The 16,876-nt window shown below is 37.0% G+C and overlaps 1 protein-coding gene across 1 annotated transcript in view; it reads right to left on the bottom strand.

The window, feature by feature from the left end:
- Positions 1–15,914, bottom strand: part of LOC117289100 (calbindin-32-like) — a 47,878-nt gene extending 31,964 nt beyond the window's left edge. Inside the window, exons 1-3 of the mRNA XM_033770062.1 lie at positions 15,606–15,914; positions 10,258–10,337; positions 6,720–6,809 (exon numbers count right to left, since the gene is read on the bottom strand). Coding sequence (XP_033625953.1) covers positions 6,720–6,809; positions 10,258–10,337; positions 15,606–15,702 — 267 coding nt within the window. The 5' untranslated portion in view covers positions 15,703–15,914. The remainder of the gene's footprint in view (positions 1–6,719; positions 6,810–10,257; positions 10,338–15,605) is intronic.
- Positions 15,915–16,876: the final 962 nt, after the last annotated feature.

Consider the following 16,876-nt stretch of genomic DNA (forward strand, 5'->3'; position numbering starts at 1 on the left):
AGCTTAAATACTATAACCACTTTGGTATTTAAATTGCATTTTCTCGTTATTGTCTTCTTTTTTGGGAAATTGTTATGAAGGGGCGTGTACAGAGTGTTTTGTGCGTACAAAAGAGTGATGTAAAAATAGACAGATAGATAAAAAGTTAATTAATTATATAAAAAAAATATCCTCGCTGCCGCACAAAGGCTGAATGACAACAATTTTAAATTTAAAAATCCTACAAATTAAAATTAAATAACAGGTTGGGTATCCACAATTTGATATTGTATTCGTGGATATTTCCTCAATATAATTGTATATATTATTCTTCAAATGCAATTCATACGCATTATAGTGAACAGCAGTGTCATCAATGTAAGCTCCATGAAGCAAGGAAGAATATAATATGTGAGCTCGATCTATCATCCATATCATTATTCACAATTTGCAAGTGTGTTTTGTTTAGTCAAATATTGAATCGGCAACTGGGAGCTGTGTACTGGTGCCATTCAAGCACGTAGTCCGTGCATACTGACCGTAGTTTTATTTGCAAACATACCATTGACCACTAATGTAATAATATTGAAATGTAAAGGCCTATATGCATGCATGCTGCTTCAACGACACCTTAGAGTTCAGATTCAAACTTGGGTTTTACAGCATTGTGACAATAGAATAGCGAACAAGAAATACGGTCATTGAGTAAATAATGTCTAACTTGTTTTAGTCCATGTTCAAACGTGACGTCATGTTTAAACATGAAAGGTCCGACTCTAGTTAAAAGAGCATCAGCATAACATTATAAAGTGTTTGTTGGTGTTGTTTTGTTTTTGTTTGCGTTGTATTGCTTGTTACTTTAACATTCACTTCTTCTTTTTTAATCCTACGAAATATTTTATAAGATGAAACTGTCCAGATAAGACTTATTTGAAGCTAGTTTGGAGAGAAAAATGCACGCACCGCGACTGTTTTGTTTGAATTAGTAATGTTTAATATGGTTGACAAGCCTATATAAAAACGTCAGTGGTTTCCTTATTGCATCTTCAGTAACTAACACGGATAATTCTATACAGGATGCTTGCTGCTTGTTTGTGCGTAATTATATATTTGGCGAGAATCACAGACTGGTAATTATGATAGAACACCCTGAATTGTATTTTTCTTCTCATCTATTTTCTGAGTTAATTTGATATGTCTATAATTATGCTTTAAATTACTTGGCGATGAATGTCATAGTCCGGTGTCAGATGCAATTATGTCCGCCATGCAATACTGTCCGCTCCGGACACTTTTAAATATATGCAATCGTGTCCGGGGCTATGCAAAAACCGTCCGGTGGACATGTACATGACTGTACATGTATGTGCGAGCGTACATGCACTGAACCTATGTACATGTACATGCAGCATGAATTATTCACGTATTATGAGTGCAGCAAATACCCAACGGCCGAACATTTCCCATGTCATTCATGACATGCACTTAAAGGCAGAGGACCTTATTGGTAATTGTCGAAAACTAGCTTTCACAGTTGGTGTATCTCAACATGCATAAAATAACAAAGCTGTGAAAATTTGAGCTCAATCGGTCATCGAACTTGCGAGATAATAATGAAAGAAAACAAACTTTGTCACACAAACTTGTGTGCGTTTAGATTTCGAGACATTAAAGTCTAAATCTGAGGTCTCGAAATCAAACTCATGGAAAATTACTTCTCTCGCAAAAACTATGGCACCTCAGAGGGAGCCGTTTCTCACAATGTTTTAAACCATCAAATGCTCGTCCCCAAGAAAGTTTTTATGCCAATAATTGTTTTGAGTGATTACCAATAGTGTCCACTGCTATTAACCCGTAAAAAAATGGAGAACGTGTTCCGTCGACCAAGGGCGTTTAATTTACTGCAAGGACGTTTTTGCACGGAAGCGGACCCAACTGCATAATATGCAAATGTGTCCGGACGGACACCATTGCATTATGCAGCAGCGTCCGGGCGGACACGATTGCTTATGCAAAACCGTCCGGCGGACAATATTGCATATGCAGAGGACATAATTGCATGCGACACCAGTACATAGCAATGCACTGTGCAGTTCCATAGTAATGTATGGTTTCACTTAAAACGTAAAATCACCCAGACGCCCATGTCCTTTAGTCTGTAACCCCTGTCCTGTTAATATTTATAGTTTTTCTCAAACACAGTTGTCTCCACTCGCGTGGCCTATTGCGTTCACTTGATGTAAATTCGATCACCCCTCGACTCTAAGGCGTTCAGATTATGATGAAAAATGTCCCATCATAAAATGGGATTGTAGTCAGCACGATTGTGCTTTTTCGGTCATCTTTAGCAAATAGCTCTTCTAATCACCATATTTCCAAAAAGATCACATTAATTTATTTGTGTTCTCTCTCCATGACTTCGTCATATTCAAGATGCCCTTTTTGTTGCGGTTGTTGCCGACGTTTGTATTGCATATTGTTGTTGTTATTGTTTAGACACACTTATGGACACAACGTTATGTCATATTCCCAGCAGTAAAGTCCCACTACAGATTACTGATCCAGCTTTGCCATTCTATACCGTTAAACCTTCATTTGAAAAATAAGGCTGACACATTTCCAATTGGTTAATTTAGGAAAATAGAAGAAAACCGAGTTAAAACGTGCATCAAAACACAAAAGCTTTCTTAAGAGATGAGCAAATATAAAATAAAAAAGGCCGTCGCCGTGTTCCTTTTTATGACCTTTTGTTTATTTACTTTTGTTTTATTAACCTTGATTGTCTAAAATAATTTCTACCCATTGTTTTTCTCGATCACCGTGATTAGATCACGCTAAAATGTATATATAAATATTTATGTCTCTTGTTCTTGTTTGTATGTTATCAATTTAATTTATATGTATTACAACCCGTAGCTCATTTAATCTGTTATAAAATAGCAGTATGTATTGGAGCTTGTTGTATTGATGTATGTTGTTGCTGATAATTGTTGTTGAATAAACGGAGTAGTATAACTCCACATCAAGAGAAAAAAAAAAAAGGTAAAAGCACACATCAAATGTACACCCTCAAAAGCATATTGCAAACTCACATGTTTGTAAGTGTAACGATTATAAAGATACCCCACAGAGTTTACTTATTTGTCCTTTAAATGTACCATTTTCTTTCATTTGTAAACGTATAAACTTACCTTACTTTTTATCAATCCGCCTATTGAGTTCTTTTTAGAAACGTATAGTCATGCAAATCAACCTGTTTACTTACGCCCTCATAAGCTTCGCATCCACATTTTACAATCACTTCCAAATTACTTTCACGAGAGACAACACTCTAAACAGTTTCTGTTCTCTCCTGTTATTTCCAGATCTAAATAAATGATTGTAATGGCAAGCTATTCTCCTCGATGTCAATTTATTTGACTCTAACAACATCCCGGTGTCATATAAACAGAGTTGTATAATATGATTTAAAATTGGGAGACAAAACTATTATCAAAGTTGCAACTAAGAGAAAAACATGATATTACCCTAAAAAAAAGACAAAGGTATACACATATATATAACTAATGCAGATGGAAGGCTTGAAGTTAAAAGAGCATTTTGAGGAAAGGGGAAAAAGGCAAGCGTGTAACGAGCTAGACAGCTCTCTCACTTTTGGTGTTGTAAGATCACCAGTCTCGTTCAGCTTTAATCAACTTTGGACAATGACTTTCGCTGCACGATCCTTAGAGACCGACACAATATACAATTCACACCTTGACTTAAGTGGCATAATTACTTCAACACGTCACACGGCAGCCACCAAGGGGGCCATGGGAAAACTATACTGTGGTTACCTTACAAAGTTAATAATTTACACCACTTTCCTGTATTTGTCAAATCGAAACTGCCTTCAATCTTAATTTTTTTTTTCAGCACCTGTGCATGGAGCAAAGTTGGACTTAACAGTGTAAAATGCTGAAAAGCTACAACACCTAGAACGATTTGTCAAATCGAAACTGCCTTCAATCTTGAAGAAAGTTCAAGAAACTATACATCTTCTTCCTTTTTTAAGTAAAGGCAATATGTGTTCGGTGAAGACATGTCCGAGTTTTGCATACTCTGTGTTTTGAAAGTTGACATTAAATATGTCTACGTAATAAAAATGCAATCCACTTAAAATGTGTGATATTTGGCTTCCACAAAGGCGACTGTGTGTAAAGGGGCCGATTTCACACAGAGCTAAAATTGATCGCAACTGCAAATCAGTGGTAGTTGCTTAGTAAAGTGTGATGTCACAATGCAAATCACTAGAGTGATACTGACAATGTGTCTTACGATGGATTTTATTGCTTTGTCAAATCAGGCCCTGGGAACGTCTTAAAATGGCACTGGGTAATAATTGACATTCACTGTTTTGTTTTGGTTTTTTTTTTCCAAGTTACGGAAACAATTACATCTTATTCATAATAAGTTGTTGAAAATTGTTCATACTTTTATCTCGTCCGTTTATCATTACATTATTTAGCACACCCTTTCCCTTGCCTGTTGTTGTTGTTTTTTGTGGTAGTTTTTTATTGATTTCTTGTTCAATAATTTGTATCTAATTTTTCTGATAGGAAAACAAATGTTAACTTTATTTGCCCTTCAAATGGCTGGACTGGATAACTTGGCTGGCGACAACGACGTTTACGCGCGCTAATGTATCTGCATAATAATAGGGCGTGACAACTTGCACGACCTTATGTATCTAGAACTTAACCCTCGAACAGCCGCCTTTCACACTCAACCATGGATCAGCCGTCATAAATCACTCAACCATGGAACAGCCGTCGTACTACACTTCTTCCGAGGCGTTGACTGGGTGTTGTTACTGTCTCAGAGGTAGCCGTTCTAGTCTTGAGGGGTGTTTCACTGGTCGATCGACAGTCTTCACTGTAAATTATGCTGGGCTGACGAATGATGCATTGTAATTACCATGTGTAAATTAAAATGTGCAGAATGCCTATTTTTTTTCACCCGCCAATTTTGTCGATATTAATGGCACTTTTGATTGAAGCGATCTATATATTTTAATAAGTGTGTCCTATCAGAATTATAATTAATTTACGTTGGCCACTTATTATGTGACTGCGTTCACACTATCACGGTGTGGCCATCTTGATTTTACTCCAATCCAACTCATCGTAACCAAACTGAGGCTGGACGAAGTAATAGTCTGGTGTCATGTCACGCGCAATGAATGATAGCATTCATTATGGGAACAGGGAACATGACGAAGATGTTGACATCGTGATAAAGGTATATAGTTCTTATGTAGGGTTTACAGTTCATGCTCACTTTGCAAGACAAAAACACAAAGTGGGCAATTTTTCCCCACTCAAGCAACCGGGATTTATAAGAGCAGAAACATATAGGGTGCGTTCGTTTAGCTTCCCTGGGTCGACCCCGGTGTGTGGCGGTTTTTTTTTTCCAGAACGACCGTGGGTAATTATCTGCACACGTTCGTCCTGGAAAAAAAAAACCGCCACACACCGGGGTCGACCCAGGGAAGCTAAACGAACGCACCCATAAATTGATTATACGGTGCGAAAAAGTTCGGTCACCTGTGAATAGCGGTTGAGGAACCATGCATAAGTCGGAAACCCAATACAGCCGACTCTTATAATATAGAGCCAGTAATAATGTATAAAATGGGGTTTGAGGCATTGCATCGTGATGTATCTATAAATAATATTTGGTTTGTCGTAACGTCATGTGTGTATCTATCTACGTGCTAGATAGATGATGTTCTTTAGAGAACTACCTGGCTTAGTATTATACTAATAGCTACCGCGGAGGAAAACGATTTTTGGGACTCCTTATTTACTACCTAGGCGGCAGGAAGAACATCGGCCTGGCCTACTATAGGTTTTAGTGGATCGTTTTTAACTTTACTAAGCGGTCTCAACGTTCATTTCAGCAAGACCATTAATTAAAAAGCCAATAACCGGAATCGGAATACGAAGAAACACAAATCGTTATTATATTGAACTCCTCGTCAGTTTATTCTATACAATGGGCACTGATCTACAAACGGAGTTGATTTAGTGTCAGTCCTTTCCTAGGGATTGCAATCGACGATGGAGTGGTTTAGCATGCGCTCAACAGACCGAGAAAGTACGATGCTCTGAAAGTGTCATCCTAAGGGTGACAGGAACTTGAAAGTTGCCCGGCAACTTCAGAGATTATTTACGTCAGCAAGCAGCATTGAAACAAGTGAAGACATCAAATTAATAGTGTAGGCATGTCGACGAATAAGAATAGAGAAATCGAGACGAAGACCTTTTTTTGCAGGACGTCGCCCTTCCGAAATATTTATCAGCAGAATGTCGTCAACGTGTTGTAAAACGTCATAGTGATGAAGTTTTCTTATTTGAAAAGTCGATCGTTGGCAGAGTGTCGACATTCGTTTAATTATGTTGGATAACTACACCAGAGATATTTTTATGATCTAAACAAGCGGGATGACACTGCAAAAAGCGGGGTGTTAAATTATCTTGGTATATATAAAGGTGACAACACCGACACGGTGTGAATTTCACAAACGTTATGGTAATGGGGATAAATAACACATTGTCGGTGTTGCCACATAATATAATTATATAATATAATCAATTTAACGCCCTAATTTTTGCCGTGTACAGAGTTCTGTATGATTTGTAGGTCAAGGCAATGAAATGACGGTAATTTTATAAAACAAACTGTTGTAAATCCCTTACCTCGGCCATTCCGATCTTGCCATCCCCATCGTCATCATAAGCATCCATGTATTGCTTGATCACCTCCTCCAACATCACACACGACATGGCCTAATTAGGGAAAACAATAACAACGTTAATTAGTAAAACATTTCACAGGACTATCAACAACCTACTAATCATTATTAGGCCTACCTGTGTGTAGAATGTCGAAGGGTGTGTCATTGAATGGTTTGTACTGTACACATTATGTATACATGACTGTACGACTCCAAGTTGCACTTGTATTGGTAGGGAAAGTACCGTTGCTGGAACAATTCGATTTTTCTATTCATAAGTGTAGAATATGATATGATAATAATATACACCATACCTGTAAAAATACACGCTGACAAAATCAAATTTAGGGGAATAACAACTATAATATTTTCATAACCGCATTACTTCGAAGTAAAATACTCTCAAAGTGCATTACTATCTATAACTTCCGTACTTCGAACAAAGTACTTTCTTTACAGAACGTATGGTTTCCTTTAAAGCAAACAGTGTACAAATATGCGAGTTGAATAAATTGCCACGAAATGCATTTTTAAACCATCATACTCCCCTGCACCACCACCTCCGGACACGTCGGTGTTGTAATAACCAAAGTTAAAATGCTAACATGATTTGTTTTTTGTGATCTTTCTTGCACAAGTATTTATTTAGTGCATTTAAACAAAAAATGATTCCTGAGGAAAGACACAATGTATACGAGGTTGTAGTTATTACGAGATTGTTCTACAATAAACCGTGCATCAAGAGGTATGGATCACAAATGCGGATAATCAGAACAAGCAAGCCAGTGGGGATGTGAGGAGATATTGAAAAGTTGTGGGATTTTATCATATTTTCCACAGGACTAGTAAAGCCGCCTTTCATAAAATAGTAAACATTCAGTGCATGATCAAAAGCCATATTAATAAATAACAACACTTTATACATAGATAACAGAAATTGACATAAGAAGAAACGTCGAGACCCAAGCGGCTCTTTTCAGAGCCAACACTCACCCTAAGAGGTGTACACATGGTTGTACTCGCAAGTTTACTATTAAGTTATAGTTTCTTCCTATTTATTCACACAATGCAAAACTTCAAACAATACTTAGGACTAGATACTGTTATCACTCTTTACTCTTACAACATTGTTCATCTGCCACGAACGAGGTGGTGAAGCAAATGACAACGTCAGATCACAACTCCCCATATTGAATTTCTTGTCGCAAAGAGAGAAAAACAACCTTATTCTCTTTCCTCAAATGCATGGCACAAACCGAGCCGTCTCAGGTGAAATGAAGTACATTAAGGTATACAGACAAAATCATCAGGATTCAACCACTCTGTGCAGTCAATGATGCCACTACGTATTGGGTGTCGAGCAACCTGACTTCTTCGCTATGCAATTACACCTCTTAATGCGTTAGGGCGCACACTTGAAGTACGTGGAAGGAGTTATATTACATGTTTTGATATTTCATTTATGTGTGTGTTCAACTGCATACCTGACACAATGAGGTACCTAAAGTTATACTGCAGTGGTGAGGGTGGCTTTATACATTAATTCATTTCATTTGTGTCAATAATCGGACATCTATATAGCTGATTTTGTATATGTTCTATTGCCGTTCTACAGTGGTTTTCAAAGTTATAATGAAGTTCCATGGGTGAAAATTACTTGGTATAAAATATTTCTCACTAATTTCAATAATCGAACATTCAAAACATAAATCAGTGGCTGTTTTGGTTCCAGTTCATTTATTGGTTTGAGTGTCAGGCTGCAGATTTGTGTGTAATATTTGGTATAGCCGTTCTAGGACCCGGTTCTTAAAATTATAATGAAGTTCCAGATTTGATTTCCCGAGCGTGCAAAATAAAACCAAATTTAAAACATTGGCTGTTTGAGTTATACATTGCAAAGATTGATATTTACGCTGCTGCTTGATATCGGTAGCCGTTCTACGATCCGGTTCTTAAAGTTATAACGCAGTTCTAGCGGCGAACCCATTGGCTACTACACACCATTGTATGTTAAAGAACAACGTTTTTTCTTTCAGATTGCTGTGTTATGTTGTGTTGTGTCTTTTAAGGGTTTTTTAACAGCTTTAACGTTGTTGAAGCAAATGCGCATACTGAATAAATGTTTGCCTTTTGCTCCACGTGTTTGAATATAGTTGTAATAAATCAGAAATACAAGGTCGGTGTCACGGTCAAAGTTATCAAGGGAAATTTGTTCGTTTGAACCTTTATTCAATGTTGAGCACAATATAATAAAACATAAAAATAAAAATAAAAAGTAAAAATAAAAAATCCCCCAAAATGGGTTTATTCCCGGAAAGGTAAAACAAACAAATCGGAAGTCTTTTGATTGATTTGAAATTTCAGCCACCGAGGTAAAGTTATGAATGCTCGGTATTTTTTGGTTTGGTAACGATCCATTATATTGATGTTGTTGATTATGCACTTTAAAAAGTCACATAATGACAGTAGGGCACTTTGCGATATTGGTTCAAATATTATTCTTCGATTTACAACCTGTCTCCCTGCGGCATTGCAATGTATCTATAATTATTAGCCTCTCACACAGAACACATACACATTTACTCCCAGGTGTAAGTTTGCTCGTATTGGATGTGGTGCAATTATGATTAAGTGTTAAGTTCAGGAAAAGAAGGATACGCCAGTCGATGTAATCAAACTTTTGGTAATTGCACCCGAACGAATAAATTGAAGAAATGCAATTCAAGTAAGGACACCGATGTAGTGCCGCAAGTTTATTATGTGGAGAAAGGGGATGGGGGAGAAACATAAAATAGTCAAATGATAGATACATTGCAAAGCCTTGGATGTCAAAATTGAAACCATTCGTGTTCCCTCTGAAGTGAAATAGTTTTCGAGAAAGAAGTATTTTGCTACGAATTTGATTTCGATACCTCAGATTTAGAATTTGAGGTCTCATAATCCAGCATCTGAACGCACACATCTTCTTGTAACAAGGTTTTGTTCATAGTTATCTCGCAACTTCGACGACCGATTGAGCTGAAATTTTCACAGTTTGTTATTTTATGCACACGTTGAGATACAACTAGAGAGCAGATATCAATTTTGATTCAGTGTATCTACATGTGACAACACCAATGGCGTTAATTTAACACCCGAGTTTTGCACTGTAAACGTGGCTTTCTTAAAACGAATGTTTACCCTTTTACTCCGAGGTGGAGGGATGCAAGTTTGGTGAAGTGTTACGTTCAGAGACCAAACGATGTTTTGCCAGTTGGCTCAGAGACCAAACATTTTGTTTGCCTGTTGGTTCATGAAAGTCTGGTTGTTTCACTCCAACTAAAAGACTGCACAGATACAACCATTGGGGAAAGTGCATATGACTACAGTTTGAAGTACATCTTTTTCAAGGAAACATTTTACTTCGGCAGCAGTAAAAAATAACACTACAGAAACTCAGCCGAGAAAACCCCCGAACATAAAATATTCAAATAATATGACATCAATTTTCAGTAACCCACCTCTTGCGATGATCCCTTTTTGGCTGTAACCAGATCCCTGAAGAAACATGTCAGCTCACCTCCTTCGATAAAGCCATTGCCTGGAGAGAAAAAAGGGGTTATTTTATTATAAAGAGGCTATGAAGATTATAAGAGTGTTGCACTACTTTGCTTTATTAAAAACACCCTTGTTGCACAAGTTTGTGTGCTTTCAGTTGCTTGGGATTTAGGCCTTTTAAAGGCAGTAGACACAATTGGTAATTGTCAAAGACTAGCCTTTACAGTCGGTGTATCTCAGCATATGCATAAAATAACAAACCTGTGAAAATTTGAGCTCAATCGGTCATCGAACTTGCGAGATAACAATGAAAGAAAAACAACCCTTGCCACACGAAACTGTGTGTATTGAGATGGTTGATTTCGAGACCTCAAGTGCTAAACTTGAGGTCTCGTAATCAAATTCATGGAAAATATTACTGCTTTCTCGAAAACTATGGCACTTCAGAGGGAGCCGTTTCACACAATGTGTTATACCATCAACCTCTCCCCATTGCTCGTAATCAAAGGTTTTATTATAACAATTATTTTTAGTAATTACCAATAGTGTCCACTGCCTTTAATATTTGAGTTAGAAACCACCTATTTTTTTCTCAAAAACTACGTTACTTCAGAGGGAACATTTCCTAGCAAAAGTTCCTCGTTGCTCGTTAACATGCAAGTATATACGTTTCCATGCCAACAATCAATTGAGTTACCACTAGTGTCCAGTGCATTAAAGACAGTGGACACTATTGGTAATTGTCAAAGACTAGTCTTCACAGTTGGTGTATCTCAACATAAGCATTTCAGCTCAATCGGTCGTCGAAGTTGCGAGATAATAATGAAAGAAAAAACACCCTTGTCACACGAAGTTGTGTGCTTTGTGATGCTTGATTTCGAGACCTCAAATTCTAAACTTGGAGGTGTCGAAATCAAATTCGTCGAAAATTACTTCTTTCTCGAAAACTACGTCACTTCAGAGGGAGCTGTTTCTCACCTTGTTTTATACTATCAACCTCTCCCCATTACTCGTAATCAAGAAAGGTTTAATTGCTAATAATTATTTTGAGTAATTACCAATAGTGTCCACCGCCTTTAAGCCTGTATGATTAAATACCATTTGCAACTGGAAACACCAAAATCACTAATCAGCTCTGAAACAAACACAGGTGTCTAAACAAGTGTCTTAAGATTAAGAAAGTTACATTATTTCGGCATTTCCTGTTGAGTATCTGGGGCATCGCGCTCAGTGCACGACTGGATGAAATGCTTTCGCGCTAGCCAGTTACGGGTTCTTGATAATGGAGTAAGTTCTTCCTTTGAATAAATTAATTCCCCCAGTTGACCTGACTTCGGTCCAAGGTTAATTAAACTGTTTCGCTCGCGAACACAAATTATAGATTGGCAAACAAATCGATGTAGTATACTGGGTCCTAGATTATGATGAATGGACTTACTTTTAATAAAGGAGACAATCGAAGTAATTTCTTTTGGGAAGCACAAATTATTATTGAAGGCAAGAAAAAAAAATCAGAAGATCTTCAGCATCAGTTTATAAAGTGCCTGTATAGCGTTTGTACATTAAACAAAAAAATCATATACAAGTATTAACTCACATAGCATACAGTGCAGAGAAAGCTAAACAATATTTAAAAAAAAACTTGAAAACACTTAGAAGTAACTTTCTTTCCTAATGTTTAATTTTATTTCACTGTAATATTTTTTCTTCATTTACACAATTTTACATGGGGAGTCCCAGGTCCCGTAAATATATTCTTCCTCCAAATAAAAAACACCCTCACACTGATGTAATTTCCCAAGCATCTTATGGAAAAATTATTTCAGTGTCATTAATTTGTCATCCAAATGTACACATTTAATTTACTTTGGCTGTCGTACCTGGCTATAAAAGAATATGTTGAGGTTCTACAAGTTATTAATGAGGCAGATGCTCTGTTTTCACCTTCTTTAGTTATGTGCACCCTGCATGGTTAAACTAGATTGAACAGAAGATACAAATTCAAGATGGCCGCACATTGATGACGTATGTCCCGACCTGTCACCGATTGTGCGTTACAGGAATTCATCGATATTATCATTGTATCCACACAACAGAAGGTGGGCATTATTAAAGGCTTAATGCCATTGAAATGACATTGAACGGGAAACCTAAATTAAATATGCAGTCAATGCACTTAGTGATATATAAGCCTCAATGGTCGATCTTCTCTTTCATAATTAACGAAGACTGGATTTAAGACTAATGGAAACTGTCGTTCTATTTGCAGAGTAATTGGTCACGGGCAATGGTATGGCATTGTCTGATGCATCTTTGGCGTTTTGCAATTCTGCAGATTCTGCGCTGATTCTCGTGTAATAAAAACGACACGAACAAACGTTTTATTCAACCGTATTTCATTAATTGCTTTCAAATAAGAACTGGGCACAAAGCCGATGTCATGCACGTTGCAAAAGTCATGAAAACCTTGAAAAATATTAATGGTCAGTTTGTTTTCCTTCCCGCAGAATGGCGGACTGCAAAACAAATTTCAAGTTTTTTAGTAGGCTTGCAGCTGCTCAGATAAGGCATAAAGGTTGTGTAGTTCGTCTGTATGGCATAATCTATAAACTTTGCTACTAAGAACAATGGCTGAAATGATGCATTTAGGAAGTGACAACTAGTAAGAGCAAAAAAAAGAAAAATTAAATAAAAAACTTTGTTTTGATAAGGAGCACCATAACAAAACATGGACAATTAAACACTTAGTATGAACCTTCCAGACATTTTCTGTCAGGATTTGAAAGCAATTAATTTTTGAGGCGAGGTTGGTATAGGAACAGGTTTAACCTTTTCATAATAAAGTTGACCTGACTTCGGTCCAAGGTTAATAAAACAAATTATGGATTGACCAAAACAATTGATGCACTATTAAAACAGATGGACACTTACACACAATTGTATGAACCTTGCAGTCAATTCATCTGTTTTTTTTTTTTTAACGATAGCAAGCAAGTAATTTGAAGGCGAGGTTTCTTACGAAAGCGGGTTTGTAAAATTTATCTTCTGTTTGTGAAAATATTGTTTTTCCATTTTCTAGATATGCTGTAAAATGTGACCAGCTGCCATTGAAACCTTTCTTGATTACGAGTAATGGGGCGAGGTTGGTAGTATAAAACATAGTGAGAAACAGCTCCCTCTGGAGTGACGTAGTTTTCGAGAAAGAAGTAATTTTCCACGAATTGGATTTCGATACCTCAAATTCTGAGGTTCCGAAATCGAGCATCAGAAAGCACACAACTACGTGTGACTAGGGTGTTTTTTCTTTCATTATTATCTCGCAACTTCGACGACCGATTGAGCTCAAATTTTCACATGTTTGTTATGTTATACATAATGTTGAAATACACCAACTGTGAAGATTAGTCTTTGACATTTACCATTATAGCTGTCTTTAAAAATACAAAAAATACCCTACAGAATGCAAAAACTGCTCTTAGAAAAACCAACAACTTCCCTTACAAAAATGCCCTCGAAAGCAATATTGCTTGCCTGCTTCAAATAGGATAATAGTTTAATGCTATTAAAAACCAGATGTTTGCCTTTTCTAAAACTGGGTGATTTTTCCGGGTTCACGGCTTTAAAATGTGGCTATGGCTGGACCGCTGCAGCTGCCATTACCTCAGACCGTAGCGCTTAATCAGCCACAACCAAAATAACTATTTGAGTAACCTACTGGCAAAATCAAAATGGCTTCAAAGTTTTTGATGAAATATTATACGCGGTACTTAGGGCGTGGATTCCAACGGGTCTTCGAGCGGGAGGAGGCAGTGGTCAAGCATTGGGCCTACCGTTGAGAACAACATGAAAACCTGACATTTAATTAGACTAAGTCCAGCTGCTTAAATGCATTGGAAACTATAGGTAATTACTCAAAATAACGTTGTGCATAAAACCTTTCTTGATGGTGACGAGTAATGGGGAGAGGTTGATGGTATAAAACATCGTGAGAAACGGCTCCCTCTGAAGTGAAGTAGTTTTCGAGAAAGAAGTAATTTTTAACGAATTTGATTTCGAGACCTCAGATTTAGAAATTGAGGCCTCGAAATCAACCATCTAAACGCACACAACTTCGTGTGACAATGGTGTTCTTTCTTTCATTATTATTGTGCAAGTTCGACGACCGATTGAGCTCAAATTTTCACAGGTTTGTAATTTGACGCATACAATATGTTGAGATACAACTGTGAAGGCTAGTCTTTGACAATTAACAATAGTGTCCACTGCCTTTAAGCAACATTTATTAAGTATGCTAGGAACAACGCAGCATACCTGTTACATTTTCGACATTTAAAATGGTATTTCAGCTGATAATCTTAATCTGGTAAGCATAATGTGGATGTATTTAGCAATTGTGCTTAAGCAGAATGTGTATTTGGGCCCTGGTTTATACTTTCTTCGGCTCCCTTGTGAGCCATACTACATAGCATGGAATACATCTATATTCATATAAACAAAAAATACCCCATAAGAACAGACGTGTTGCACCCCATCGTCAGTTTCATCGAATCGAACAGCAAACAAAATTGCCCATATATTAATAACTTTGCTTATTGGCAATTTAGTGCACTGAGGCAAAATGTTCCATGCCGTGTACGCTTAAAGCCTTGATGGTGGATTTCATAATTGTATTTGTTTATCATTATGCGGGTGCTTAGACTATAGAGTGGTTTCTGCGGGTTCTCTTTGGCTATTGAGTGTTTCCTTGAAACCGATCCGTGTAATTAGTCAGATACCAGCAACATTTGAAATTTGCAGAAACTCGTGTGCAAACATTAACGATTCTACCTGTCATTCTCCAGAAGTGGACAATGCAATGTGCATTACATAACAAAATGATAGGACCAACATCCTTTTTACAAAAACAAACGAATAATATTAATAAAACAAACTATGAGGGTGAAATGTTTGATCCTCGCCTACAATGTCGAGTGCTTTGAAAATGTTCGATAATATGCTATAAGTCTTTGCCCAAAAATTCAGTGCACTCCGGAGTTGGTGCAAAGTGGTGCAAGCAATTTAGTTCAAGCAACTTAGTTTTAAAATTGGATGAAGGACGAGCTACCCGGGTTAACGCAACTGCACGTCACCTAAAGCCAAAACACTCAAGTCAAATCCATCCTTTAAACAATCACAACTTAACGACAAAAAAAAAGCAAAGTAAATATCAAACCACTTCTAAAAACCATTGATATACTGTTGTCTATAATGCTCAATGAGCCTTTTAACAAACAGAGTTGAAGTATAAATTTGAATCAATCTAAATACATACCATCAGCATCGTACTTGTTCCATGTCTGGGCAAAGTCCTCGGCAGTCATGTCCTCAAACTGCTTTCGCATATTCTCTATAGCAGATTCCTTATCCATGATTATTAGCTACTAAGCGGGCTCTTCAAAAAAAAAGAACTGATTTGCTGTTGTCGGGGTTTATAAGTAGTGTCCTTATTAGGTTTGACTAATGACTGTTATCACTGTAGGTATGCAAGCTTCACGGAGAGCGCGATAGCCGTTTGCTTTCGGGGTGAGATAGTAGAGTGAGTTCACAGTCCCTGGTTTTGTGCTGTTTTATACGTTACACGTAACTCACCGCGACACAGTGTTGTACACAGTTTGCCACGACTGCTGCGTTTTGAGCAGGTGGTGGTACCATAGTGGAACGCGCATGCGTGTGTACGGGATGGTATCTCACATTAGAAGGTCGCCTAGTACAACAGTTCAGTTCGGGTTGTGTTGTATTCAATCTATCGGAGTGTTTTTAGCATAATATCATTATGGTTGAAATGCAACTTTAGCTCGCCGACTAGTGTTAAATATAGTACAACATTTTAAGGTGATTTTTCATTATTTTTTAATATCTAATAGGAACAATCGTAGGTAATAACCCACAAGGGGAACGGTCTGACCCATCCATATTTTAGGCGTACGGGGTCTAAACTTAGACTGGAGAGAGATGGATAAAATAATAATATTTTTTTTTCTTGTTTTTCTATCGTATCAAAATTAAGTGCATGTTTTTTATGTTTTTAGTAGTATTTTTAAATAATGTTGCTCTCTACTTTTCTTTATTTTTAATTTGTTTTTACTGGCCATTCTTTGATATTTATCGTTTACTTTTTGAACCTTCACCTTGTAAATACATGTGAAGATTAACGATTTTAAAGTTTCTGTTATGAATTTCCTAAGGTTTAGTATATTTAAAATGAATCCAAGCGTATGTGGTTGCAAATAAAATGAACCCTACTTTACTTATTATTGTTAATGCACTATGACATGGTTATAATCTATGACTCAGATAACATTACCATAGTGACCTGACCCATCCCTGGTCCGGCCGTTCCGGAATCAGAACATTGGATTCAAACACGGATTGTACGTCAGTTGTACCTACTTCTTGATCATTTTCTAGACAACAGATATATGTAATCAATATTTTCAAATAATTTTACAATTACTTGTGTCCTTAAGCAAGACACTTAACCATTGCTTCGTCCTTCGGATGGGACGTAAAACCGTTGGTCCCATATGTTGTTTACGCATGTAA

Source organism: Asterias rubens, chromosome 4 (assembly GCF_902459465.1).
Source record: "Asterias rubens chromosome 4, eAstRub1.3, whole genome shotgun sequence".
In the NCBI taxonomy this organism is placed as follows: domain Eukaryota; kingdom Metazoa; phylum Echinodermata; class Asteroidea; order Forcipulatida; family Asteriidae; genus Asterias; species Asterias rubens.